This window comes from Leptosomus discolor, chromosome 2 (genome assembly GCF_034619465.1).
Source record: "Leptosomus discolor isolate bLepDis1 chromosome 2, bLepDis1.hap2, whole genome shotgun sequence".
In the NCBI taxonomy this organism is placed as follows: Eukaryota; Metazoa; Chordata; class Aves; order Leptosomiformes; family Leptosomidae; genus Leptosomus; species Leptosomus discolor.
Genome location: NC_141392.1, coordinates 22,909,336 through 22,937,046, shown reverse-complemented (window position 1 = coordinate 22,937,046; position 27,711 = coordinate 22,909,336). Strand labels below are relative to the sequence as shown.

Sequence of the window (27,711 nt, the reverse complement as noted above, 5' to 3'; positions counted from 1 at the left end):
CCTTTTTTCTGCTTCTCCTCCCTGGCTGGTGAGGGGTTGTTGGGTGATAGAGCGGCTGTCACATTTTAGGCCTGGACACAGGCTAAAAGTAGACACACAGTCACCAGCTATTGCTGATACCGGAAAGTTTTACTTTGTTCTTTATTTGGCACTACTTCTTTCCAGTGCAGAATCCCCATGCTGCTAGGGGAGCTCTGTAGCAAGTTAGCCTTGCCAGTGCGTGTCAGAAGAGGACAATGTGCTTTCCAAATTGGTATCAAAACCTCCCCAGAAGCCTACAGAGCAAATGTATGTGTGTGGGGAATCACATCTGAAACTTTGATATGGCTGTCTTCTGCTTCAGAGAAAGTTTCAGAAGACAAAATAGTGGAAGGTGATGATCTCTGACTGTTTGGGGACCATGGCTATGATTATCTGTGTTATCTCAGTGCTTCATTCCTGTCCTCACTGCTGAGTCTAACAGTAAGGGTTACTGCTAGTTTTGCCTCTCCACATCCTTGTGCCATTTCTTCATGGGCAGATGTGTGCTGTAGCTTAGCCTCTAGCCCCAGGCAGGGTCTTGTAACCCCTCCAGGCTTGTGCAGACCAGATGGTGTTCTTTGATTTGCAACTGCCCTGTTCCCCTGTGTCCCAGCAGCTCTTCATGTGGAAGCAGTTTAATGATGCCAGGCTCATCATCCTCTGCTTCTCCTCACGAGGGGCAGCTCAGAAAGCTGGGTGTCCATTCCATGTGTGGGGTGCCAAAATTTCCAGTTGCCTGCAGGCTTCCATAACACCAGAGGGACTATGTCCCAGGTCCTTGCACTGGGACGCACACCAGCATGACACCTCACACTTCACAGGGCCCTGTACGCTCTCATGTGCCCCTACAGCCCCAGAAGGGCCAATACCCCGATGCGCCCTCTTCTTGAACCACCACCGCTCCCAAAGCTGGCAGGGGCCTCTGCTTGAACCACCACTTCTCCCAAAGCTGGCAGGAGCCTCTGCTCGAACCGCCACCGCTCCCACGCCCAGCAGAAAGGGACATCCATCGCCCCAAGCCGAGCGTGCCCCTCACAGACGCCACCGCCCCTCGCCCAACAAGATGGCGGCCGCCGCTTTTGCCCGCAGTAAAGATGGCGGCGCGGTCCCTCTGAAGTGCTGGTAAGCAGCGCCTTTGTCGCCAGTCCGCTCCGGTGGCGGGGATTGGTGGGGGCGCCGGCGGGGCGGGGCGCGGCGCAGGGCAGGGCAGGGCAAGGCGAGCGGCGGCTGTGCGCGGCGCCGCTCCTGCCGTCTCCGCCGTCCCGGGCCGCCGCTGCCGCCACCACGGCATGAGGAAGCGCAACGAGTCGGTCACGGTGGAGCATGAGCGCGCCGCCGCCGCGCCCGCGCCCCTCGACAGGGGCTGCAGCCTGAGGCACAGCCTGCGCCTGCCCGCCGCCGCCGCCGCCGACACGGGCATGAAGCGACCGCTGGGCAGGTGAGCGCCGCCGCGGTGGCGTCCCGGCGCCCGGGCTTTGTTATCTTCCGCGCCCCCCAGCCTCTGCCCAGCCCGCCGCCCCGCGCTGGGGGGACCGCCGGTCTCGGTCCCTTCCCCCCCCCCGTTACTCGCAGCGACAGCACCGTACCCGCTGATCCCCACTGGAGGAGCGGGGCCTCGGGCACCTCCTCAGCCTGGTCGCGGGGACGGCGGGAGGAGGGAGGGAGGGGGGCGGGGGAGGCGGTGGCCGCGGGGCTATGTTTTGCAAGGAGAGGGAAAGGGCCTGCCCCCCGCCCCCAGCGCCCGGGGAGCCCCCGGCGGCAGACGGGTACGTGGGAATTCGGGGTGTTTCCCACCTCCGTTTCGCGTCCCTGGCGCTTGTGTGCCGGGGGAGCAGGTGCCGTCCCCTCGGATGCTTTCCGGTTGCCGGTGTAAATAACTAATTAGAAGATGGGGTGGTAGCCGGTCCTGCAGACCCAGATCTGGCCAGCAAAGGCTGGCCGGAGTTTTGATTTTCAGACCTGAGCGTTGCTTCATCCAGGGCCCTTCGGTACAGGCAGGCGTTTGTCGTCCCCGCCCCCCCCCCCGTCCCCGTTCCCCGTTCCCCCTCCCCAAATAAAAAAAATGGCTAGCACAAAATCCTCTCCATCAGAGCGTACGTGGAGGGGCAGGGGCCTGCAGGTAGGATGTCTTATTTTTTTTAGAAAAGCCGGTTCCTGTCAAAGTCATCTCTTTCCTATAAATGAATCGCATCTGCGTGTCGGTAAGAGAAGCTTGTATGTCTGGGTCCGTTGAGAAGAGTTTAGGCATGGCTTTTTGCTAGCTGTCTTAACGTTTTAAACATCTTGTGCTTATTTATGCTGGGAAAATGTTTGTGTTCCGCTATAAAAAAATCAAATCTGTTACAATAGAAGGTTCTTACAAGCTCGAACCTTCTTGTGGAAGATTTCGGGGGAATGTAATACACAATGAAGACCGATTCACAATTACAGAGGGCTAGGGAGGAAGAGGCATCTACACCAGTATAGCGCTTTTCTTTGGCTGCATTTGGTAAGTGTGAAGAATATTTAATGATGAAGATAGCTGTGTCGTTTGGGTGGCTGAAGCCAAATTGCTGTGCTTCAGGAATGCAGCAGCCTGTTTAAAAAAAAAAAAAAGTGCTTATCAGTGGATTTCTAGAAAATGAGCTAATGTGGCTGTTTCACTGGTAAATTTTCTGAGAATTTTTCCGTTCTCATAAGCAAAAGTGACATTTGAAAATAACTTTTTCCTGTTCATGACATGTTTTTTTGTCATGTTCAAAGACAGAGGCTTTAAAATGTTACTCTTTTATTAGGTAATAGCTATTCAATTGTATGCCCTGGAGGTAAACCTTTGGGATGTTTTTAGCACTCTGTTCGTGTCAGGACAAGCTTTTGGTAATTGAAAATGGCGCTGGGTTGATCTCTCTGTTCCAGTGACTATGCAATAGATCAGACTCTGTCAGTGCTCTGCTTTTATAACATTTAAAAATTCAGCATATTTATTCCATTTGTCCAAGTGGGTCACTTCTAAGGCCAGTGGTAATCAAATGATGACTTACTAACTTCTTCAACATTATGAATGGCAATCAAGTACTTTTTACTGAAGTGGAAATGCTCCTTCAGTGGTAAGTATTGAGCAAGCCCTAAGAGCACCAGCGCAGGCTGTCGGCTTGGTCTGACAGGCAGGTATTGTGTGGAAACCGACAGCACAGCTGTTGGATACACCATATTGAAAAGGCCAAGGTAAAATCAGGGAAAATACATCCCATTTGTGGAAAGCTTTTCTTGCCTTTGTTTCTCATTTGCACATTTAAAGATGGTCAGCAGGCAAATTTTCCTCACTTTTCTTCATGTTGAGCCTTTGAAGCCTGTTTCAGAAATCTCTGAAGTCCTGCATGCTTTTTTGGGTTTGGTGTGGGGGTTTTGTTTGTGTGTGTTTTCTTTTTAGGTCAGGTACTGTATTCCATACAACAGCATTTCTCAAAATCTTGACATTGTTGGAAAATGTTATTTGTTTGGAACTCGCTTTCCCTTTTCCACATCTCAAGACTTTTTTTTTTTTTTTTTGAGAGTCCTGTAGATCATCCTGTGCAGTGTTGCCAAAATGGTGTGTGTTTGTATCTGTGCAAAGTGGAACAATCACTTACTTCTGTACTTCTGTTGTCTGCTGTCCTGGGTTGGGTTGCCTGCCTTTCTTACTGACTTTCAGTGGACCTCTTTCGAATTCCTCACCTTGTGAGCTTTCAGACAGTCGTTTGCAGGCAAGATGTCAGGGTCTGACAATACCCTCCAGTTATGTTTTCTACAGAATAACAAATACATAGGTGCAGTATGAATTTGAGTGTGCAGGAATGTGAGGTCCAGGCAGAAGGTGTGGTGCCCAGAGATAAGGCTGTTGTCCTGAGCAACCACTGTGAGTCAGATTAGGCTGCTTTCTAGCTCTGTATTCCAGCACTGCAGACAGCGGTGGGTGTTTAAGGAAGAACATGAGGGGGGTATGTAGACAGCACACCTACCTTGGAGTGTATCCTGACTGTGGCTAGTTTTGTGGCCAACAAGTTGCCGTATGAGCATCTGGATCCTCATATTTTAATATGCAAAGTCATGCTGTTATTGCAGCGTTCTTTACACCATTGGGTAGAAAACCAGTGTTTGATTGTGGTGTTGTTTTCAGTGTGTTGCATCAGTCTTACTCCCCATCTTGCAGAAACTGTAAGGAGGTGAAAACTCTGCTGCAAGGTTGCTGGGGTGGTAGAGATGGCATAGTATCTGGAATTTGGGGGTTGTACCATGGAAGAGTATTCTTAGCAGCGTGCTCATTGATTAAATAGTTAAGATCAGCACTTCTGGTGGTGGTGAATTCTGCGTTCAGGGGAAGTGGGGCTGTCTGCATTTCATACCGCTGCTATTTAGTCTCTCTGCAGACTTGGGAAACAGCTTGTGTGTTTGGCCTCGGTATGTGGGTTTCCATCTTTTCTTTGTAAATGACACAAATCACTGGTTGGACAAGCAAACTGACTGCACAGTAGCCTGAAGTGGCTGTGCACCTCTGCAGCCAAGGGCTGATCATGGGGCAGATCCTGTGGGTCATGAGCACAGGGGGCTTCGGAGGCAGCGATGTTTGCAATTGCAGCAGTGACCAGGGCTGTAGAGCACATCAGAGCTTGTGTGTGCGTTTCCCCAGCGGGGTTCTTTCTGTTCAGGCCCCTTCCTCAGCAAAGGCTAAATAGCACCATAACTGTAAATGTACGCAGTGTTTGTAGAATACAGTATTGCCTTACCAGCAGCTGCAGCTTAGTCATGCAGCAGTTTGTTTTTTTTAATTTCACTAGTACTGTATTTGTCCCTCTGTTTTGGTTCAGTCCTATCATCACACTGCTCATTCATCCAGGAGCTGAAACTCATTCTGAAGAGGTGGCTGTGCATTTGAACTACTCTGTTACAGAAAGTATATGTGTGCAAGTATGTGTAACGGAGATGAATGTCTGATAAATAAGATTTATGTGGCTTTGGCTAGTGCATACTGTAGTCAGTGTGGCTTTTCTTAAGTGGCTTACAAACAGAAAGGAACAAATAGAGGTATTTCCGTTTTTCTTCTGTGGGTAGCAGTAAAATACGGTGTGGTGGTTATCTAAGAACTTTCAGTAGCTGCTTTATGAGTCTGTGAGTGATGTTTTTTGAAGGAACTGAGATGTTTTGCCTGAAACTATTAAATGCAATAATGCAGTACTAAAGAAGCAGCATGCAGTGCTTGGTTTTCCTGGTATGTATGTTCTGTGTGCATGGCCATTCCTCTAATATTTGTGTTACGATGCGTTTTCCAGGTGACAGTGTTTAAGTGCTAGATGGTTATGAAGGTAGCATTGTGTTTTGGGTAGTTGCTTTGACTCGGTTTTGTGGCTCTGATGTTCTGAGGAAATGCGTTTGAGGAGCCTTAGGTATACAAAAACCTTTATGTGGGGGCACAAAGAAAGTGAGTTTAGTATTGGCATTGATATCAAAGCAAATTCTCCTGTCATTTCTGCTGAACCCTGATCCTGGTGGAAAATGGTCACTTGTATATTACCCTTCCTATCTGTGACCTAGTCCTTATCTGTGCCTCATTAATCCCAATTGATAGAGGGACTATAGACCTGAAGTATGAATTTTGCCACTCCCTAATCTCTTGCAAACACTTGTTTGCTGCAAATGTTAAAACTTGTTTCTGTCTCTGTCCGTGCTGTGAAGCAGTGAAGACCTGCAAATCCCACGTGTGTGAGCTGTATACCTTGATACTTTTGTCTTCCTGTGTCGCTGGAGAAGCCTGCTGTCCCTCAGGCTGTCTCTTCAGTTAGCTAATAGCTGCTACTATTTCATTTCTTGGTAGTTGTTCTTGAGCAAAGCTCACAAAGGAGCTGTGAAATAGTTTTCAGTCACTTGCCTGTGCTTTCTTCCATGGTAAGTACAGGTTGAATCACATTTCCTCATGTATGTAAATTGTGTAAAAGCAGCTTGGTCTGTGTGGGGTTTTTTTTGTAGTGTGGGTTTTGGTGTGGTGGTTTTTTTTTTTTTTATTTGTTACAATTCTCTTGGAAGAAGACGCACAGTAATATTTTGCTCAGATCTGTCAAAAATGGGATTGTGTAATTATTTTCACACGTGTCTGACTTTTTTTTTTTTTTTTTTGTGAAAGGGAACTCAGTGGCTGTGTCTAAATCCTGGTTTGTCTCATGTGTTATCAGCCATTTTGGCAGCTTATGGCTAAGTGAGTGCCTTTGAATTGCTCCCAGGTTACCAGTTTGGGGCATTAGGCGTTCAGTCTCTCCATCATCTTCCCGATTTGTTCAGCCTTTGCGGCCATTATAATTCTCTTTCCTTGTGCTCATCTTCTCCCCCCTCATTCTCAAAGACATATAATTCATTCAGCAAAAATAGCGAGACTTCCTGCATTGCAGGGAGTGATTAGTTTTATTGGTATGTTTTTTTAAATCTGGGATTTTTTTTTTTTTAAGGACTTAATGATTTGTGAGGCCATCATGTTGATGTGTAGCTGACAGTTCTGTGCCTCAGTTCATTAAAGCCTATCTTCTTTCACCATGTTCATCACTGACTTTGTTTTTTATGTTAAACAGGCAAGGTTTACTCTTTCAAGCATCTCTTGGGACTCCTAGCATCCTCCTGCAGGCCTGTCTATATGTTCTAAAATTTCTTTCCTTGGATCCAACTTATGAGTATATCTGGATTTTCTGTATTAGAGCATAGCATTTTTCTGATGCATCTGATCTGTGTTATGTCATCCTACAGTCTCATAGTCTCTGAGCAGTTTTCTCAAGTTCCCATAGTTCTCATGGAGAACTCTGCTCAAGCAGGCTTGCTTCAGACTGAAGACAGTTTGCCCTCTAGTTATGACTGAGTTTTGTGTTGGTCTCTTGAACTCCGTATTTCATTGCGGTGCTGTACTTCTCACATCATGTGTGCATCTGGGTTCAGTTGCTCTGCTTTGATGGCTTATTCCTGAGTTAATAATTACTGTGGTGTTATTAATTGCAAGTGCTTTGTAATTCCTGTAAAAGTCTTTTTCTACTTAGGAGCTGTATGAATTGCAGACCTCTGCTTGTTTCAGTATAGCTAAACTTCCCAACATATAGATGGTTCTGGGATAACTCCTGGGACCAAGAGGACTTTCTAGTCACTTCTGGAGTGAAGATGTCTGTGGAGACCAGGGTCTTCTCAGTATTGTCACAATCTTTTCTGTCCTTTCTTCTCAACTTGGCCACTACTGGTTCCTTTGGACATACCAGTGAGTATAATCATTGGCTGGGTTGTTGGCCAGCGTGATGCTGTGCTGTAGGATGACCAGCTAAACTGAGCTTCTAACATCAGCACAAGTCCTAGGTTCCCATATGCACTTTTCCCTCTAGATATCCTTTTTTCCTCTGGTAGCTCCATGTCTTATTTCCAGCCTATTTTCACTGACCCAGAGGATCAACGGTCTACTTAGGACAAGCTAATTTTTGAGGATGACTTTCTTTCATGCTATAAATGGCATGTAGTTGCTGAGACGGGAATCTAGTTCTCTGCAAATGCAGTCACAGGTCATCACAGTGATTCTGTAGCTTTTCTCCAGGATGAAATATATATGTATTTCTTTGTGGTGAAAACAACATTGTGATGTTTTCGTTAAAACAAATGATGACTTTATTTCCTTTCTAGAATTTGCTGCTGTGGTACGTGCAAGAGACCTGGTATACCCAAGCAGGATTTCTGCTGTGAATGAAGAGTTTTGCCGGTTGAGTCCAGTTTCTTTTGAAAGGCGCCATGATGTCCTCTTAGGAGGCTGTGACTAAGTTACTTTAACCTTGCAGGCCTGAAGGGCAGGTCAGGTTATTTCTGTAATCATTCCAGGATGTGAAATTAGTAAATAGGCTTCTACAGCAGTTCCCCTGCAAAACACTGGGTTTTGGAAACTCAGTGGGTAGCTGCACTGTAAGTGTCCTGTTGTTGGTGTTACAGTAGTGGACAGCTTCTGACATCAAGAGTTAGTGATTATAAGCAAGGGAGATTCACTAAGGCTGTAATGTGAGATCACTATGTTAATGTAGCTGTGACTGAATCAGTACCACCAGAGGACTAAAAGAAAGTACTTCTGGCTTATTAAAAGGGTAACAAGAGACCTAGGAGGCTTTAAAGTCATTAGCCTGAGGTGGACTCTGTGCAATTTTAATGGTAAGAGTTAATTTGCAATTCAATGAAAGAAGATTTAGCAGCTAAATATATATACTAATGAAAATAGATCTGCCCTGTGCAATGGAGGTCTCAGTGTAAAATGTGACAGGTTTATCAAGATTACAGCCTAGTTGATGAAAGCATCAGTGGTAAAATTGTTTCTCCAAAGCACTTGACTTGTATTGTAGTTTATTTTCTGGAATTGCTAATGGAGAGCATGTTATCTGTATTGAAAACTGTCTCAGTGGAGAGAGGAATAACTGGGGAGTTATCTTGGGATTGATGCTTGGGCTCAAGGGTGCCTAATTTTGTATATCAACTGTCCCAATGACGAGACAATTACTGTTGGTAAAACTGGGAGGAGGAGAAGGGCTGATGAAGGGGGCAGCTGGTGAAATAGTGAAAAGGCCACCAGAACACAGGTTAAACGTAGCTGGCTGCAAGGCAGGATGGTAGGGGAGAGTGTAGAACTTGTAACTGTGGGAAGGGAACTGTGTCAAAGAGTGAAGTTGTTCTAGGTAATCACATCTGCAAGCTGTCATGTGTCTTTTTGCACAGGCCTGGCACGAGTATCGCCTGTCCAGGAGTAAGGCTGCGAGCTAGGCTTTGCACTTTTGGTTTGCTGGCACGCATCTCTTCCTCAAAGCAGTAAGTGTTGGTAAAACAGTGCAACACTGAGCTTCAGAAATCTGCCTTTTCCTTATTGAAGGCAATTAAAACTTGCAATTTTTTTTTATTTTAGACTATTATGTGCCTTGATAATTTGAAGTATGACTATTGATCTGACCTAACAGGATGTCTGTGTTTACTTTCCAAATCAAAGTGTTTAATCCAGACTTATTTCAATGTTGTAACTCTTACTGAGTAGTAGAGAAAAAAAAAAAATGGATAGACTAGAAAATTAACTTTTAAAACACAAACACTTGAAAATATTTGAGATAAGTCCCACAGCTGCCCTCTCCTTGTTCAGAACAATCTGTCAAACTACAAAAAGAGAATTTTAGAAATTGAAAGAAGAGCATTGAAACTTCAGGCACCGAAGCTGTCTTCTGAATCTAGTAAATAGCTAAAGCAAAACCTTCTGGTGTAGGATTGGGTAGTGCAAGTAGTTCAATCTTTGTGGAGTTTATTTTAAAAATAAAAATCCTCCCCCAACAGACTGGCCACTTTAACTTTTTTTCGGTAACAACCATCTTTGAATGGATGCCGAATGGCTTTAAGCACAGATAGCAGAATATAGAATTCCTCTTTTAACATCTCTTAAGCCCAGAGCTTTTCTCTCATGTTGTGGTGGGAAGAGATAACCGTGTTCTTTGATTACCTCCCTCTTGTGTTTTTGTGTTTTTGTAGTGGCGATGTGTGACTAGCAAGAGCTGGTATTCCTTCTCGGCCTCTGATAAGAAGAGCCGAGGGGTAGGCCAAAATATGGGCCCTACCTTCAATTTATATGCTTCTTGTACATCAGGCACAGGACAAAGAAGGGTGACTGGGATTTCAGATATTCTTTCCTGCAGTATTTGTGCTGCTGTTCTGGATGTGAGTGGTTATATTAAAATCAAGTTTGTACCCATTTAAAATGCTGGCTAATTCTTCTTGCAGAAGAGATTGGTGTTGAATAATAAGTGAAATGAGGTCATGTGGAGCCTGGTCTCTCTTGTTACTAAGGGTGTACAGAATAAAGGACTTTGTGTGGCATAACTGAAAAAAAACCCCTCTTGGAAGTGTACTTTTCAGTGGGATATATGCAAGCTCAGAGCAGAGAACAGTAAATGCATTTACCCTGTCTAGAGGCTGATTTGTCTTCCCCTGACAGTAAAGCATCCCCTGGGGTGACTTTTTGGAGACAGAGAAGCCTACACAAATGAGGGTGATGTAACTGGAGCTTTGGAGTCAGGGCTTCCAGGTTGCAGCATCCTTGCTTGTGGAGGAAAGTTTGTGCAAGGTGTTTGAGAAGCAAGTAGATTTTTAGGCTTTCTTGGCATCCCCAGGAAGGGAAGCCTGGCTCTGTTTTCTCCTGTGAAGCAGTCCTAGCTAGCTTTTTGTAAAGTCTTGATTAGTTTCAGAGCAGCTTTAGGAAGCAGGAATAAAGCTGACAATGCAAATTTTACACTGTTGAATATGAAAATTGTGAATTGGACACAATCATTGGAAATATCTCATTCTCTTGTCTTGCAAATCCAGCAGAAATGCAGCAAGTAACCTTTTCTTTCAGTTTCTGATAGCTTTGTGCTGTCTCTAGTAAAGTATTCTTTTCCCCTTTTGACTGCTGGAATAGGGACCACATTCCACTTTAAACTTTGTGGCAGTCTGATGTATGGTGCTGCAAAACGTTCTGTTTTCATGCAGTTAAGTAGAAACTCCAACACCTGCTTTTCACTTTCTTTGAGTATGTTTTCTGGCTTGGCTCTTTAGAGTTTTGTGGTATTAGCAAAGGCTCTGGTTCTAATTGTCATTAATTTTTCAAGCCTTTGTCCTTTTGGAGTTGTTTCAACAAGGTGATAGCTAAAGCTAGAGTCCCTGAATAAAGCACCGATGAAAGCAGGAATGGATTAATCTTCCTGGCTGTATGTAAAATAAACCCGTGTTCAAGGTATGTTGGGGCTGACAATGGTTCCGTTATCTGTTCTTTAACCATGGCTGTTGCTTTGTGGCCATGCACTGTTCGTTCAGCCTGCCTTTTTAAACAGGTCACGATTACAGAGGGTACTGTGACTGCCAGCTAAATATAACTGTGCTCAGCTGATGGTCAGCGTATGTGATGTTTTGGCATTGTTTAATGTTCTTGTTTGCTTGTATGCCTCTAACAGGGAACTGTTGGTTCATTGTAATCAAAATGTATTACCAATGATGTGTTCTGCATCTAAAAGGTGGCAGTATCACTGCTAACACAAAAGCATTTTTTTTTTTTTCTTCAGGCTTCCAAGAAAGAATGGCTTCTGGTCTCTGACAGCAAAAGCAGAGCTGTCTCGGTTGGACAAATATAAAACTACCATCTTTATGCATTTAAAAGGGAAAAAGGTCTACAATACACAAATGAAACTTTTGCTCAGGTGGTTTAAAAGAGAGCCAGAGCCACAGAGGCTGCCAGTAGTGGTAATTCGCAAGCTGTGTGGCTGGTGGCTGTCTCCCAAAAGCTGTTGTGTGGAAAGATTTCATGTTCACAAAGTTGTGCAGCTTGGGAATATGGACCTGTTCATACATGTGTATCCATAGGAACAAAGCCTGAATCTATGGATTCCTGTTATTGCTGCATATTAACATATGCATGCAAGTCTGGCAGACTTACAGCACGTTAACAAGTTTTAAGTGGCGGTAGGGGAACTGGTTTGGCTGTACGGTATGCTTTTTCAGTTATGGTATACGTTCAACAGGCAAGTAGCTTTATGTTAAACAGCAGCTAGGAACTGTGGTGGAGTCTTACATGCCTAAATTGGTTCTGCTCTCAAACCTTTGCTTGTGCACCCCGATACTCCTCCTCATGAAGGAGAGTGTGGTAGAGAGAAATGTGCTGTACTGCTTCAATAAAAATCCAGCTCAGCTGGCCTCAAGCTCCTGTTTTATACTTCTTGCTGTTTGAGTCTTTTTGTGTTTATGTTCTGTTTTTTCCTCTTTCATTTGCAGACAGCTTTGCATTCCCCAGCTCATGGACTAGTGAGAGGGCTGTGCCCTTAATAGAAATCAGCTGTGAAATGAGTGGAAAACTTAAGAATTCAGTAAACACTGTGGAGGGAGTGTACTTGCACCACAGTAGTATCTCAATGCCAAGCTCAACTAAAATCTAGTGTGGGTGACTTCAGATTTGATTAGTGTCAGCAGCATTGCTGGGGAGCTCTGGACAAAGCATATTCTTAGAATTTGAACAAATGGTTCATACTGAAAAGGTTCTGTCGCAAACTAAATGGCTGTTGCAGAAGATGCATTCAAGGCAAGTCAACAACTTAAAACCCTAATCCCTAAGCCTGCTTCTCTGTCCCAAAAGTCAATTGTTCAGTTGCCTAGGGTATAATTATTCATTGTTTGCTACATACTTAAAATAACAGAAGCATCTGCTTCTTTATTCTTCAGACACAGCTTTCGGGTTAATTTTGCCAAACACCATTCACACTACTGCTAATGCTATTTTACCCAAGTCTTGAGAAGTAACATAGCTATTGCTTAAGCCATGCTGTCAGTATACACTTTAAAATAAATCAGTGCTATATTGCTGAGTGTTCAGCTCATTCTTGTCTCCTGGTCTGTGACACATATGTAGATTTCACGAGGTTAGAAGGTAGGTTATCAAGACTGATGTTTGAAGCTCCTGTCCTTCAAAGGAAGTGCCAATTTAATTAGACAAGCATTGTTGTTGCTACCTTTCAGGGATAGTTAGCTTAGGGGATGGTTGTGAAAAGGAGAGCCCAAGGCATGGCCACTCCAAAGGGATGGGGCAGGGGTGTGTGCTCAAGGGGGAAAAGTTAGATGTAGCTCCCATGTCACTGACCTGTGGGGTGTGTGAATGCCCGTGTGAGCCTTTCCCTACCTGGCTCCATTTACTCTGCTTTTTGCAAACGTGTTTCATTGCCACAGGCCCATACGCTACCTGTAGGCTGCTCCATTATTTCTGCTCATTAACACTGTACGCTAACTTGCCTTTCCCTCACTTCATGGACTTCATTTTTTTTCCTGCTGCACTTTGAGTCCCTGCATGACCCTCCCTGGCACTTCATTGCTATGGACTGACTGATCAGCAGTGCCTTCCTCTTCCCTTTACCATGAGTGCTGGTGCCGCATTTCCTCCTCTTGCTGCACCAGGGTCTTGATTCTTGCAGGTCCTACCCAAGATCTTTCACTATTCCATAAGCTGAAATGTGGTTATTAAGGTCTCAATAGCTGGAGCTTGCTGTCCCCTTCTGAAAAAACCAATTCCTTGAGACACTCCTTGCAGTTATAGGTCTTGGAGAGACACACCTGAGTTCTTGTAAATGACTGGCTAGATGGCTTCCTTCTTTCTGTTTGTTGTTTTAAGTTAATGTTTAATCACTTGATATTAATCAGAAGGAGGCACAGAAGCAGTCTAACTGAGAATCTGGGCTGTAAGAGGGGAGCTAGGTAATGAAGTGGTGGTCTGGGGGAATTTGGGGGCTTAAAGTTTCAAACCTCATCTGTATTCAGATAGTTGGAACAACACTGCCTGAAGCTCTTACCCTAGCCAAAAGGAGATGCCCTGTAGACAACACCTTGTTTTGGAGCAGGGAAGGGCTTGGGAATAGACAGTTGGCAATGAAGGGAGGGAAAGGACATTGCTGAAGAGGAATGTGTCTAAGGCAGCAGTTTTACAGTCTCTGTAAGAAAACGTCCTGGAGGCTCCTTCTTTGAATAGGCTTTTCTACCACAACTGCTAAACCATCTCTACAAACGGATCAATTTGAAAAGCTAATTTTATGTGTATTTGCACATATCTGCTATGATGCAGGTACAGGTTCAGGCCTTTCCTATGGTGAATTTCCTTTTGTGGCCACATTGTTTGCCAACTTTAGGCTGCATAAGTATGGAAGTGAATGGAAAGTGGGATGAACTGCATGGGTAAACTATGCAGTTTATCCATGTACAGCTTGTCAAATGAACTTGGCTAACTTCTCTGACTGCGAGGTGGTGTGGGGTGATTTTTTTAAAAAAGATAGAAATCCGGTAGGCCTAACTGAAGGCAGCATCAGTAAGCATTTGATTGATGTTACATGGGACATTGTTAATGGAAAATCAGGGGTGGGGTGCTGAAAGTGCTGGTTAGCATATAGACAAAATATTCTGGTTCTGTTTGCTGACATGCAGCAGTTCTGTGGAGCTGTGTATGCAGCTTTCACTGTCTTTCTGTGATGCTGCTATGAACAGAGAAATAAGCTAGTGCTTAATGATAGCTTTCTGCTGTGCTTTAGAAATACAATATACTATTCAGCAAAAAAAAAAAAAGGAAGAAAGCATATTTTGCTATAATAGCAGCAAAGAAAAGAATAAATTTCAGTAGCTGGCAAAGTTTTTCTATGGTTAGAACAATTTGAATTTCCTGCCAAATGCTAACTCAAAAGGTTTTATGGGTGTACTGACATCTCCTTGCCAATGCTGGTTTTTGAGCTTTCGCCTCTATTGGGACACCTTCACTTTCCATCACTGTTGGTGGTGTGTCTGTTTAAAAAGTAAGCTCTCATTCATTCTGAGGAACCTGAAGGTGGAGCTTGCATGTTTGAAAACACTCAAAAAACTGAGCTTGCCTTTCTTTTCTGTCTTTTTTATTTATTTTTTTTTTTAAATGAAAACCTGTAGGCTTTAAATTAGTTGTTTTCCCACTGCCTTACTAAGGGCATTATTCCCTTTCATTTTTCTTTTAATTAGAAGATAAATAGTAGAACATCCCAACTGTTTGCTTCTGAGTAGTCAAACTAAGTAGGCTGGTAGGAACTATGGAGTGGAGTAGCTTTTCCTGGGCTGGGTCTCTGCTGGTGAAGGTTTGAATACCTTGCTCCATCCTTGCTTTTTAAGGCCAATATTTAAGAAGGTGTGGGTAGTGTTTTTCACTACCCCTCTCCCACTTTCTCACTGGTGTAAATAGGACCATTTAGTAGCTTAGCTGGCTTTTGAGATCTGGATAGCTTTTTCTGTCTGCCTGCTGGGTAAATCTTTATTCAGCTTTTGAAGTACTCTGGTACCTTTCTCTCTTTCTAGGAAAAATCACTGTTCAGTGAGAAGTCAGCTAGCCTGGTCTGTTGTGTGAAGCTGGTGAACTTCAGTCCATCTGGCTCAGCTCTGCATTGCCAGAGGGACATTCGTGAAGTGTGGGCTGTTGCACTTTGCCAGGAGTTAGTGGGAGGAATTAAGCAGACAACTGCTTTAGGTCGTGTGTCCTTTGTAGGATGAGGGAATGGACTGGGTGACTTCTCGGGATCTTTTATAGCCTCTTTACCGTTCATGTATCTGTAACATGACTAAAATAGTCCCTGTTATCAGATGCTTTTCTTAAGTGAACGATGAACATTCTGGATGCTACAGTGATGAAAGCCATAGGATCGGGTATGAATTTGCCTGTTGCATCTTCTATACCTTTGGCATAGAATGGAAATGTACGTTGTATTAAGTGACTAATACTTCCTGGTAACAGCTCTAACAGCTCTGACTGTTAATGCTTGGGTTTATGTGCAAATGGATTTGTATCTGAATTATAGAGGCTGTCAAAGAACAAATAGATACCCAACCTTTTCTGTCTTGTCCCAATAGCTGAAAGATCAGGTTGTCTTTTGAAACATCAAGAAGTGAATTGTGTCCTTCACAGATATTGCACGTGTTAATGATTTTTCAAGCATCCAGCAGCAAAATAAATTACTAAGTCCTTTACCCTTGTAAAAATATGGTCTTCATGGCTCTTTGCAATGTAGTATCTTCATTCTTTTGAAGAAGTGCTGCAGCGATGATACTATATTGCAGTTTAGTTTATGAGGGAGAGACTTTCTTTAGAAAGAGCGAAGGTTCAAGATTTTAAGGAACTTTTTGTAGGAGATGGCAAAAGAATCCTGTAGAGCTAATTTTCTTCTTGTTTTTCATATATTCACAAGAGCAAAGATTTTTAGGAATTGGTTGAAACTAAAAGTCTCTGAGAATTCGGATACCCATGCGGTTTATGTCCGTGATTTTTTTAGGGTTGTTTTATGAAACAAGCTTGGGAAAAAAAAAAAAGAGTAATGCCTTTCTATTTGTGTCTTGTTTCCAGGATTGTGGTTTGTGGATTTTTTTTTTTTTTTTAGATGATTGCTTAATCCCTAGAATAGCAAGGTGAGTTTGGGGCTTTTAATTTTTCTTTTTGAGTTGTTTTGCAGTGAACTGGTCCTGTTAAAAAGTATGCTAATGTCAAAGGGAGGGATCAGTCACTCGGATGCTAAGAGTTCTGGCAGATACTGCTGTGTTCCCACTGGCTTTCATGAATTCAGGGGAAGATCTGTTTTCAGGATTGGATGAATTTTCTATAGTTCAACCTCCATGTTCTCTATACAAGTGCCTCCAGTGAAGCAGAATTAAGGCTTGGCTGCAGACTTTTCATTGAGGAGAATTCTGCGTAGCTGAGCCTGAAATAAAAGAATCGTGTGCTTGCCTATTTTGCCTATGCAGTTGCGTTCACTGTGAACAGGAACCAGGAGGGGACAAACCCATAGATAGAAGCATCCTTTCAGGCTGTATGGCTGCACATAAAGCAGGTTTTGCAGCAAAGCAGAGGAGATGATGACCCATATTAATGTTGTAGTGGAGAATTTCTTTGTTGCATGTCATGCATAAGCTGTCCAAAAGCTGCTGGTAGCATTTTGGAGCGGAGATGAGACCCCTGCCTGCCTGTGAATTCCCAGTCAGGAGCTGAGAGGCTCTCTCTGAATGTGCTTTCACACAATTGGAAGGCTGATAGGTTTTTTTTTTTTCCTTTTTCTTTTTTATTGTCTTGGCAGGGAACAAGTGAAATAAAACAAAAGTTTAATCGGCTTGGGTGGCTCAGATGGCCTGTGCGGGTTGGGTGATCCTGTCACCCTTCAGGACCTGTAAGAAGCAGAAGTCCTGTAGGAAGGGAAGATGAATGTTCTCGAAGATCATACCTGGGCTAGAAACCATCTCTTGTTTAAAGCAAGGCTAGCAAAGGCTGGAAGGCTTGCCAGTGACTTGATGGGTGGGGCTGTCCTGCCCTGTGCGTGGCTACTGTGTTGTTTCTGCACACCCTTGTGTACTTGAGGCTCAGTTACAGTTTCCAGATTGTAGAATAGGTTGTTTTGAGTACAATTGTGTTTACCCAAAGAAATTAATTCCAGTCCTTTAAATTCCCTTTAGTGCTCAGTTTTCTTAATCCTTTGCCTGTGACTTTGTCTGCCTCCTTATTGTTATGCTCTCGATCCTTGTCTATCAGAAGGAATGTATTGATTTTTTTCCCCAATGTTTTCTGTTAGAAAAGTGGTGGAATGTGCTCTTGTTATGACATTATTCATGTTATTATTTCTTCCCCTGCCACTTTTAAAGTCACTTTTGTCACCTGGTAATCTGGAGGCACCTTGCGTGGCCAAGAATGAAAATGGTCTTGGCTCTGCACATCCCATGCTCTGAATTCCCGCTGGGAAAGGATTGCCAGTTTGCAGTTTGAACAGCTGATGATTTGAGGGATGCCAGAGCAAGCCACAGAAACAGCATTTGCTGAACAAACGTAGTCTTGTACTCGGGTGTCTGTGAGCATTTTGTTAGACCTCTTGCTAGATGACAAAGGCCACGTGGTCTGGAAGTGCATTTGTCTGTAAGTTGTTTTGGGACTGCAAGCCCAGCGTGTATATGTTTCTGATAAATTTTGTTCTTGCTTGACTGCAGCTCTGATACCAGTCTGTTGTTTCACTCTTGGCCTGCCCTTTCACCCTTGTAGCACAGCTGATAAGGAGATCCTAATGGAAACTCTTCTGACGTACTTCTGATGCAGAAGTGATTCAGCTGTTCTCCAGGCAAAATTATTCTAATCTGCATCTGTATGCAGAATGTGCCACGGTAGCATGGTCATTGGATGCTCTCTGTTCACAAAACCTCCTGAGTTTACTGGAGAGAAGGGAGGAACACCAGTACTGTGAATTGAAAGATGCCCATAGTAAATTTGCTTGCCTTGGTTGCTCTTTGCAGACACACTGTGATTGTGGACCACAGGTTGAAATCCCTGTTCTGTGATGGCACAGTACTTAAATCTTAGTTTGGCAGTTGTTCTCTGTGGTGAGATGAAGGATGTTGATGTCTGCAGTTCCCTTAGTGCTGGTAAAGATAGCACATCCAGGAGAAGCTGTTATGAGAGGACCCCCAGCTCCTTGTTGCTGGCCAGGTTCTCCTGCTTGTTCTGAGTGAATGTAGGATCTTTGTCCAGGTATAAATTACCAGGAAGATTTTCTGTTTCTGATGTCACACTCACAGGAAAGACTTTCTTCTTTCAGATTTAAGTATGTCTGGAGAGACAATGTATTTTTCATATCCACTTTGGAAGCCTGCACAAACCAAAAAGTACTTCAGATTTTGCCTGTGTTTGGACAGAACTCAGAAGATGGGCAAAAGCCTTTGGTGAATGAAGGGAGAAAAGGTGGTGTCAGTGTTTTGCATGTTTTTTGGGGGGTGGGGGTGGGTGGGTGGGTGCTGGGTGTTTTGAATTGGTGTGGGTTTTTTTTTTGCTGTTGTTTAGGGTTTTTTTTAGACATTACTTTTGTTGTTCCTGGAAATCCCTTTATGATATTCTTCAATGTCTTCAGTTTGCAGCTGCTTATTCTCTAACTCACTTGTATTTTCCAGCTAAGACTGACTGAGTTTCCTGGTGAAAAGAGGGTGAAAATTACGTAGCTGCTGCTTTTGCCTGAGCACACCAAATTCCTGTGCATGGCATTTATTTCCTGAAATAGCTTTTCTGCAGAGCAAGAGCAGTTTAATTTAGCTAAATTGCTCACTAAAGAACTGGTAATCTTACAATGTCAGTACTTCAGCACCTTGTCTTGGATTTATCAGGAGAAGAGAAGCTGTTTGTTGATGGATAGAGGCTTTGTTCTGGTTGCATTTTAATTAGATATCTCCCTGGAGATAAGGTGTAAAAGTCACCTTATGGATTATGGTGTGGAGTGCCAGAGCAAAGGAAGAGATGTCTTGGTTGAGTCTCTGAAAAAGAGAAACTAAAATAGTTCCTGGGCTCTGACAGTGTTATACAATGTCATCTTCAGTGTTTTCTGTTCCTGATTCCAACTCGTGGCTGGGTCATGCGAAGCGCTTTTGAAACCCAGACATCTGAAGAGCCTGAGCTTTGATGTGCTCTGGTGGTGCCTGGAGGAGTTCAGACCTGACTATGGTGCCTTTCTAAACAAGTGGGTATTTTTTTCTGTAGGACTGTGAAAGTCCCCCAGGAGAGCTCCATTTGGCTTCAGCAGGACCTGAGCCCCAGGCAGGACAGCTTGCTGGAAAGCCCCATCCTGCCTGGTTGCTCAGCCGTGTTACCATTCTGAGTGGGAAGGTGGTGATGGCAGAGTCATCTCTCAAGTGTGAGGCGAGAGGGAACTGCAAGGTTGTGTTAACTCTGAGCAACCAGCCAAACAAGACGAAAAGCTTTAATGAAAAGACACGCTTTTCTCATTGAAGAGAGCTAAATTATATCCCGATTGCTCAGCAACTGTTAGCTACCCTGCTGTGACCTCTCCTCCCCTTCTCTTCCACAAACCCATTCCAGCAATGGAAATAGGCAGTAGGTGCTAATGTGGGGGTGGTTGTGGAAAGCTGGTTTTAATTTGAGAGTAGAAAGCTGTGATCAGTTGTGATTAGCCCACGCAAAATGTTGTGTGTTTTTTCCAAAGCTGTGAGGTTTGCATGTGTGTTTAGCTGACCTGACTGTTTCACAGTGGATTGCTCTGCAGAGCCTGGCTGTAGAGTATGTCTACTAGGCCCTCTCAAAACCCACAACTGTAGGCAGACTTTGTGTTGCTTATTACTGCTGTGCACTCAGGACCTGTGCCACCTTCTCCTCCTCTATTTGCTGCTCTCCATGGGGCAGGGTTAGGTCAGCCTGAGGCTTTGGTGCTCACTAATGTTCCTCTAAAGCCCCTGTTTTGTACTCTTTCCTCTGCCAGTCCTTTGCCATTTCTGCTTTCCTTAATACTTTAGGAAACTGGGCTCGAGGTATGGAAATGTCACTGGAAGCCTTGCTGGCTTTCTTCACCTCTTCATTGTCACATTTGCCATGGGAAGTATTAAAAATGTGTTGAATCTTTTGACATTGGCTTGTTCCAGCCAGAGCTGATTGGCAGTCTCTTAGTAATATTTTCTTTTTCCCCCTCTTGGAAAATGGCAGTTCCTTTAGCTTATCAAGAAAAGTACATTGATTTTGATGGTAGATGTTTCTGAAGTCCAGAATATGGTTCCTGGGTGAGAGAAGACAGACAGATACTTGTAGGCAGGCAGTAGTGTTGTCAGCAAAGTCGGGAATAAAACCTCTTAACACCAATGTAGTATTAAGAAGCAGGCATTCTTTATGGACGGCCGGGTGCGCAGGGGAGTTCTCTCACCAACAGCGCACACCTGACTGTGACAGTTACTGATTATATTGGATACATGATACGTAATAAACAGGTTCTCATACATAAACATGTTCATTCCCATAACTCATTATCATCTCCCCACCTTCATCCGATTATGTGCAGTAGGTTCTTGAATTGAGTCGAAGGGCTGCTCCGCAACCACCCACAGACCCCAGACTCAAAAGGTGCGACCCTCCAATGTCCTTGAGTCAAGGACTTTGGCTCAGACTGTACTTCAGTCACGATTCAGAGACTGTTAACAAAAAGTTGGGGTAATGAATCCTATCTAGCAGTCATCCTTAAACAATAACATATTATTTTTGCTCTTAACTGTAAATAGACCATCGGTTAATGAGCACCTCTGGTCTGCGTAGCTTGGGACTGTACAGGGTGTCTTAACAGAACGTATACAAGTGATTTTATACATACAATTGATTTTTATACATGTTTGATATCATTCCCCCCTTTTATTGAAAGTAATCACAACTACTATAACAATCACAATGAGAGTTTGTAAAAGGCTTACTACCCATCCAGTCAGGGCAAGTCTCAATCCATGGAGAATTTTGTTTAATCATGAATTTTCTAACCCCATTCTCAATTCCTTATTACTTTGTGCTACACTTTTGATCTTATTCAATTGTTGATTTAAAATCTGTTACATTTGGTGTGTGAACACAACACAAATCATTCACTAAACCCAAATATCTTCACACTCCGTGTTCTTTGAGTAATAGTAGGTCTAGAGCTAGTCTGTTTTGCAACATCATTTTGCTAGTTGTCTGAATCTGTTCAGCTCGTCCAATCCTCTGTGTGTGGCATTTGCCAGTATCTCTACCTGTAATGAGAGGTTATGTAACATGAATTTGTGTTCTAATGCTGACACTCCTGGCAAAAAAATTGATTCTAACACCCACCACACTTTAGTTCCTGTACTTCGAGATTGCCAAGTATCATCTTTCCTTTTCACTGGAGTCCACCACTGGGGTCATAGTGGTGATTTTCTCCAAAGAGGACACAGTGTCAACAATCCTAATGTCCATTTTTTATTTTGTCTCCTTATTGACATATGGGTGTTCCACCTTCCGTAACTGCTTATCCATACTGTCAACCCTAAGCTCTCTATCGGCCTCCTGGTACCATCAATTCCTGGCCAAATTCTTCTGTCATCATACAGATGCGACCAAGTATTATTTAAAAAATTACTATAATTTCTACATGCACATCCCCATCTTAAAGCCTCGGCCACTGGATAAAGTTGTCGAATTTCTGCCTCAGATGAACTGCAATTATATTTCCTCATACAGTTCCACTTAGGATGTGTGGTCTTGTCCTTCTGTTTAACTTGATCCAAATTGTCATAAATTGTACCCACTCGGGCAGGGTCTGGCAGGGACTCAGGTACTCCATCAAATTCCAAACACCATCCTACATCTTATATATGATCCCAGGTTCCCTTCTGGGGTCGCCATCAAGCTTTTGGAAGCTGACAGCCCCATGGGGTATTAATGCAAGTGTCTCCTGATGGGTGGTAAATCAACTCTTGCCCAGGACGTAGCCGGTTTTGTAATATTGCACCCAAATGTGGTTTCATTTTTCCTTTTGAAATTTAAAGAATAATTTCCTTCTGTGTCTACTCAAGTCAATTACTCAGATTTCCTTTCCACATTTTTCTCCATGCCATTGTCAAATTTATGGTTAATATTCCCCATGGAACTGGATCTTTAGCAGATCGTGGAATTGGAAGGCAAGCCGTAATAGATGCCAAATTCTGCACATTGGCAAATCCCTGTATAAAATTGTAAGAGCAAATTATTCTCCAATGATTCCACCAGTAAACAAAAACCCAATATAGTCAAAATCCCCTTCGTGGTGAAATCCAAAATTTCACTTTACCCTATACGACTGTTTCAAAAATTCTTGATTCATGTTTTTCTGATCCCTTTTTCCAAAGAAAAACTAACTTTCTCTGAAACAATTTAAAATACACCATAAACAGTGTAATTATTACCCCAGAAAAGATTCCTGATAAAAATCCCAACAGTATAAGTTTACCACAGTTATTTTCCCAAGTACGGTTCATCAAATATCTTGTGAATCTTCAGTTTCAAAGGTCCAGCTTCTTCAGACTCCCAGTTTTCTGGAGGTGCCTTCTTTACTCTGGTATAGCGGACCCAGGGTTCTCATCCTTGTACTTTAACAGCAGTATATGTAGTCAATAGTACTCGATAAGGCCCTTTCCACTTTTCCTGCAGAGGCTCCGAAGTCCAAGTTTTAATGTAGACCAAGGCTCCAGGTTGAAACAAGTGTACTGGAGTGTCCGGTCAAAACTATATGTCGCTGAGGGATTGCAAGAGTTTTCCCTAGGGAAATCAAATACAATTTCAAATCCATTTTTCCTTGTATATCTGCCTCCCCTGGAATTACCGCTATTTGGTATGGTTTCCCATATAATATTTCATAAGGGCTAATTTTACTCACAGATCTTGGCTGTATCCTGGTTCTTAATAGAGCTAATGGGAAGGCTTGAGTCCATTTCAGGGAGGTTTCTTGGCATATCTTGCTAATTTGTCGCTTCAAATTCTGATTCATCCTTTCCACCCCTCCACTTGACTGAGTAAATCCCATTTAATACCCAAAATTTTACTTAACTGCTGAACTGTATCTGCCACAAAATGCAGCCTCCGATGAGAAGACATTCCTATTGGTACACCAAATCTTGGTAGTATTTCCTTAAGTAACAGCTTAGTTACCTCTCTTGCTTTGTTGGTACGACAAGGGAAAGCTTCTGGCCAGCCTGAAAAAGTATCAACCAATACCAGGAGATATCTAGAACCATTTTGTTTCGTTAAGTTGGAGAAATCAATCTGCCAATAGTCCCCTCCTTTCCCTGCTGAGTAACACCTGGAAGCAGTCTTTCCTTATTCATGGAATTATTCTTTAAAGAAATGGAACATTTTGCTATTAGCGACTTCACTATCCCAGTCATCCCTACGCATATAATTGAATTTTGAAGACTAGAAATTATAGCCTCACTTCCCCAGTGTGTTTCCTTGTGTCTTTTCCTCACAATCTCAGTCATTATTTGCGATGGTACAATACCTTGTTTTGTAGGAGTTATTAACAATCCTTCTCCATTTGTGGCTGCTTTTAATAATGATGCCAATTTTTGATCTGCCTCACTATAGTTAGGTTTCAAATTTGGGAGTTCTGTTTGTTTCGCTGATATCCATGTCAGGATGCTTTGTTCAGTCACCTCCTTAGCAGTTTTATCAGCCAATCTATTTCCTATATTTACTGCAGTTTGTCCAAATTGGTGTGCTTTACAATGCATGACTGCCACCTTCTCAGGCTTTTGGATATTTTGCAAAATCTGGAGGATCTCTTCATTATACTTAATGGGTGGTCCTTGAGCTGACAATAGTCCCCTTTCTTTCCAAATAGCCCCATGTGCGTGCACTATCCCAAATGCATATTCTGAATCAGTCCGAATACTTACCTTCTTTCCCTTGGCTATTTTCAGGGCTTGGCTGAATGCCACCAGCTCTGCCTTCTGGGCTGATGTGTTAATGAGCAAGGCTCCAGCCTCTGTTACCTGTGTAGCTGTAACCACAGTGTATCCAGCCATCCATTTTCTGTCCCCGTAGAAAGCTGCTGCCATCTGTACATAACTCTAAATCACAGTCAATTGACAGTGCGTCTTTCAGATCTTGTCTGCTTGAACACACACGTTCAGTGGTCTGCAGACAATCATGATATAAGGGTTCAGAGCTGGGTTGATTACTGGAGTAGTTTTAAGTTCAACATCGTCCCGTTCCAATAATACAACTTGGTATTTAAGCATATGACTTGGGGACAACCAATGCCCCCCTTTTTGTTCCAGAACAGATACCACCACCATATCTAGAACGTATACTGTAACCTTTTGTCCCATTGTTATTGAAAATAACAATTAAATTGAATTAAAAGAACAGTTGCAGCTGCAGCATGTAAACATCCCGCCCATCCTTTGCTCGCATTATCCAGCTGCTTGGAAAAATATCCAACAGCTCTCCTCCACGTTCCCAGTTTTTGAGTCAGCGCTCCCAGAGCAAGGTGCTGCCATTCATGCACAAACAGTTCAAAAGCCTTAGACAAATCAGGCAACCCCAATGCAGGTGCTGACATCAAAGCCCTTTTTCAATCTTTAAAGGCTACCTTACATTTAGAGGTCCATAGGAGGTAGTTTTCTTTCATCTCCTTCGGAGTTTCGTAGAGGGGCTTCACCTGTAGTCCATAGTTAGAGATCCACAATCGGCACCATCCAGCCATACCCAAAAACACCCTCAGCTCTTGTACTGTCCTTGGCTTCGGCATTTGACAGATTGCTTTTCTTCGGCTGGCTCCCAGCCTCCGTTGTCCCTGTGAAATCTCAAACCCCAGATAAATTACAGTTCTTTCCCTACCTGGACTTTGTTCTTTGAAACTCTGTATCCTCCTTGTCACAGAAAATCTAGTAGACTTATAGTAATTTGGAAGCACTCCTCCTGAGTTTCGTTCATCAGCAGGATGTCATATACATAGTTGTAGTATCTTCCCATCAGGATTGTTTTTCTCTCAAATTTCTAGTTCCTTTGCCAAATATTGTTGGACTATTTTTTGAATCCTTGGGGTAGCACTGTCCAAGTGAGTTGTGTTTTACTTCCAGTGGTGGGGCTGTCCCACTCAAAGGCAAATATTGCCTGACTATTTTTGTCTAGAGGTATGCAGAAAAAATCATCCTTGACATAGAGTACCATGAACCATTTATGCTTTTCTTTTAAAGAGGTTAACAAAGTATATTGATTAGCCACTACTGGGTAAATATCTTGAACAATCTGTTTTACAGCTCTTAAATCTTCAACTAACCTATATTCTTTGCCATTCTGCTTCTTTACTGGCAAGATTGGGGTATTATATTCTGACTCACATTCTACTAACAATCCGTAATTTAGAAATTTTGTTATTAATTCCTCTAACCCCTTTCTAGTTTCCCATTTAATAGGATATTGGTTTTGTCTTACCCGTTTAGCTCCAGGCTTTAAAACAATTTTTACCAGTTCTACCAATTTAGATCGACCTGGGATTGCACTTGCCCACACCAGAGGTGTTACTGCATTTTCGACTTCAACCGGAACCTCTTCTTGTATTTCCTGCATATCCTGTAACATAAAACCCTCCACTTCTACTGTCTTTGATTCAGGAATCAATAATTGTACTTTTCCATTTTTAAAAGTAATCTGAGCCTCAGCAGCTCTCTTCCCATTAAAGGGACGGGACTATCTGGCATATATGAAAACTGGTGAGTTACTCAACTTGAATTTCAAGGGTTGTAAAAAAGGTTGCTTTTCTGTTTTCCCCGTGGCATCAACAACGTTTACCATTTCTGAACTAAAATCTCCCCTGCAAGTATTAAGCACTGAATATGTAGGTCCTGTGTCTACCAAAAATTCTACTTCATCATTCCCCAGCTTTTGTGTAACCAGGGGCTCAGCAGAGCATGATGCCCCTGGTCTCCTTCATAATTCTTCATCCAGTGTCATAAGCTTAATAGCTTGCAAAGAGGGATTGAGTTTCCCAGCCTGTGGGCAATCCCTTTTTCTCGGCAAATTACACACTGATCCTCTGCAAGCCAGGGCTGACCCCAAATGGGTGGCTTTCTCATTCCTCTACCCCTACCTATTCCCTTTTGTCCCCTTCCTCTCCCCCTAGACATTCCTCCTGAGACTCCAGCAAGAGCAGCATTCAATCTTACATCTCTATTGTTCTCTCTTTTGATTTATCTCCTTTTCCTTTTCCCTGTTATTAAAAACTTTCCACGCCACATCCATCATCTTCTCCAAATTCCTTGAATCTGCCCCTTGCAATTTTTGAAGCTTCTTTCTTATATCTGGGGCGGATTGTCCCATAAAAATAGAAGCTAGCTGAACTGCCTCCTCAGGATTTTCCAGATCCAAATTGGTATATTTTCTGGCTGTTACTTTCAACCTTTCCATGAAAATAGGGGGAGATTAATTTGATTCTTGTTTTACTTCATGTAATTTAGACCAATTTATTGCCTTTGGCATAGCATGCCTTATTCCAAATAATATCCATCTCTGATATCTCCTCAAAAGTTCCCGGGGTCCATCCTCATTCGGATTCCAATTTGGATCTATGGTAGGAAAATTCTGGTCAACCGTTCCCTGCAAATCCCCATTAGCCTGGGCTCCTTCTGCTTGCTTCCTAGCAGTACTCACCACCATTCTTTTTTCAGTACTATCTAGTAACGTATCCAACACCACCTGTAAATCACTTCAGTCAGGATTCAGAGTCCTAATTATAGTTTCAAACATGCTTGCCACTTTCTTTGGGTCCTCTCTATAAACCCCTGCCATCTCTTTCCAAGCTCTTAAATCAGTCACTGAAAAGGGAACCGGCCCATTGTTTCCAACTCCTTGTTGGAGGAGAGCTTGTATTACCTCGCCCTGTCTGCCTCGTGTTCTTCTTGTGATTGGGCTGGACCCTTCGGGTCTACCCCCTTCATTCCATCCTTCATGGTCCAGCCCAGCTCCTTCCTCTAAGTGTCCCTCATTATTAGGACCATTTCCTAACCTTTGTCGAGGGGCTATAATTAATTCTAAATCATCATCCTCTTCTTTTTCAGGTTTTAAACGTTGCTTTCCAATACTGCATGCCGAACAACACCTCCTTAACCAACCACCCTTTCCTTCCTTTTCTAATGCTAATACCACAGGACCCTGTGGTTTCGATCCACATTGCCTCTGCCATTCCGGATGATTCCTCAAAGAAAAAAATAAATCAACATATGGTACCTCATCCCATTTTCCTTCCCTTCTACAAAACAACATTAACTGTAATATGGTATTATATTTCAGAGTTCTACTCTTTGGCCATTTCTCCTGATCATCAAGGATATACATAGGCCACCAATGATTACAATATTCCTTAAGTTTCCTGTGAGTAAGCAGATCCCCTCCCACTTTCCTCCAGTATTTTAAAATACATCCTAAAGGGGATTGCTGAGGAATTTCATCCTCCTCCACTCTGGAGTTCTTCACCCCCACTTTAGCAGACAATTTATTTCCCATCGTTTACCAGATACCTTTTACCGAAACCTGGGTATCCCACAGGTTTTCACCTAGCAGGATTACACTTTTCAATATAAGGCACCTTATACTTAGACAAACGCTGTGAGATTTTTCACCCCACCGTATGGACAGGCAGTTACAATTCCCCCAACCAAAAGAATGAAAGGATGCCATTACCTTGTCCCAGAGAACTTGCTTGAGCTCTGCAGTCCAGGGATCGGAGGTTCTCCCCGAGAATCCCTCGGTGCCGGTTGGAGGTCCTGCAATCCTGAGGATCCGCTGAGGTTCACAAGCAGTGTCGTATCTGGGTCACCAAAACTGTCACCGAAATCGGGAGTAAAACC

The 27,711-nt window shown here is 43.2% G+C and overlaps 1 protein-coding gene across 1 annotated transcript in view; it reads left to right on the top strand.

The window, feature by feature from the left end:
• The first annotated feature begins 1,310 nt into the window (after positions 1 to 1,310).
• ABHD12 (abhydrolase domain containing 12, lysophospholipase) overlaps positions 1,311 to 27,711 on the top strand; it is a 53,690-nt gene continuing 27,289 nt past the window's right edge. Inside the window, exon 1 of the mRNA XM_086482240.1 lies at positions 1,311 to 1,459. Coding sequence (XP_086338366.1) covers positions 1,311 to 1,459 — 149 coding nt within the window. The remainder of the gene's footprint in view (positions 1,460 to 27,711) is intronic.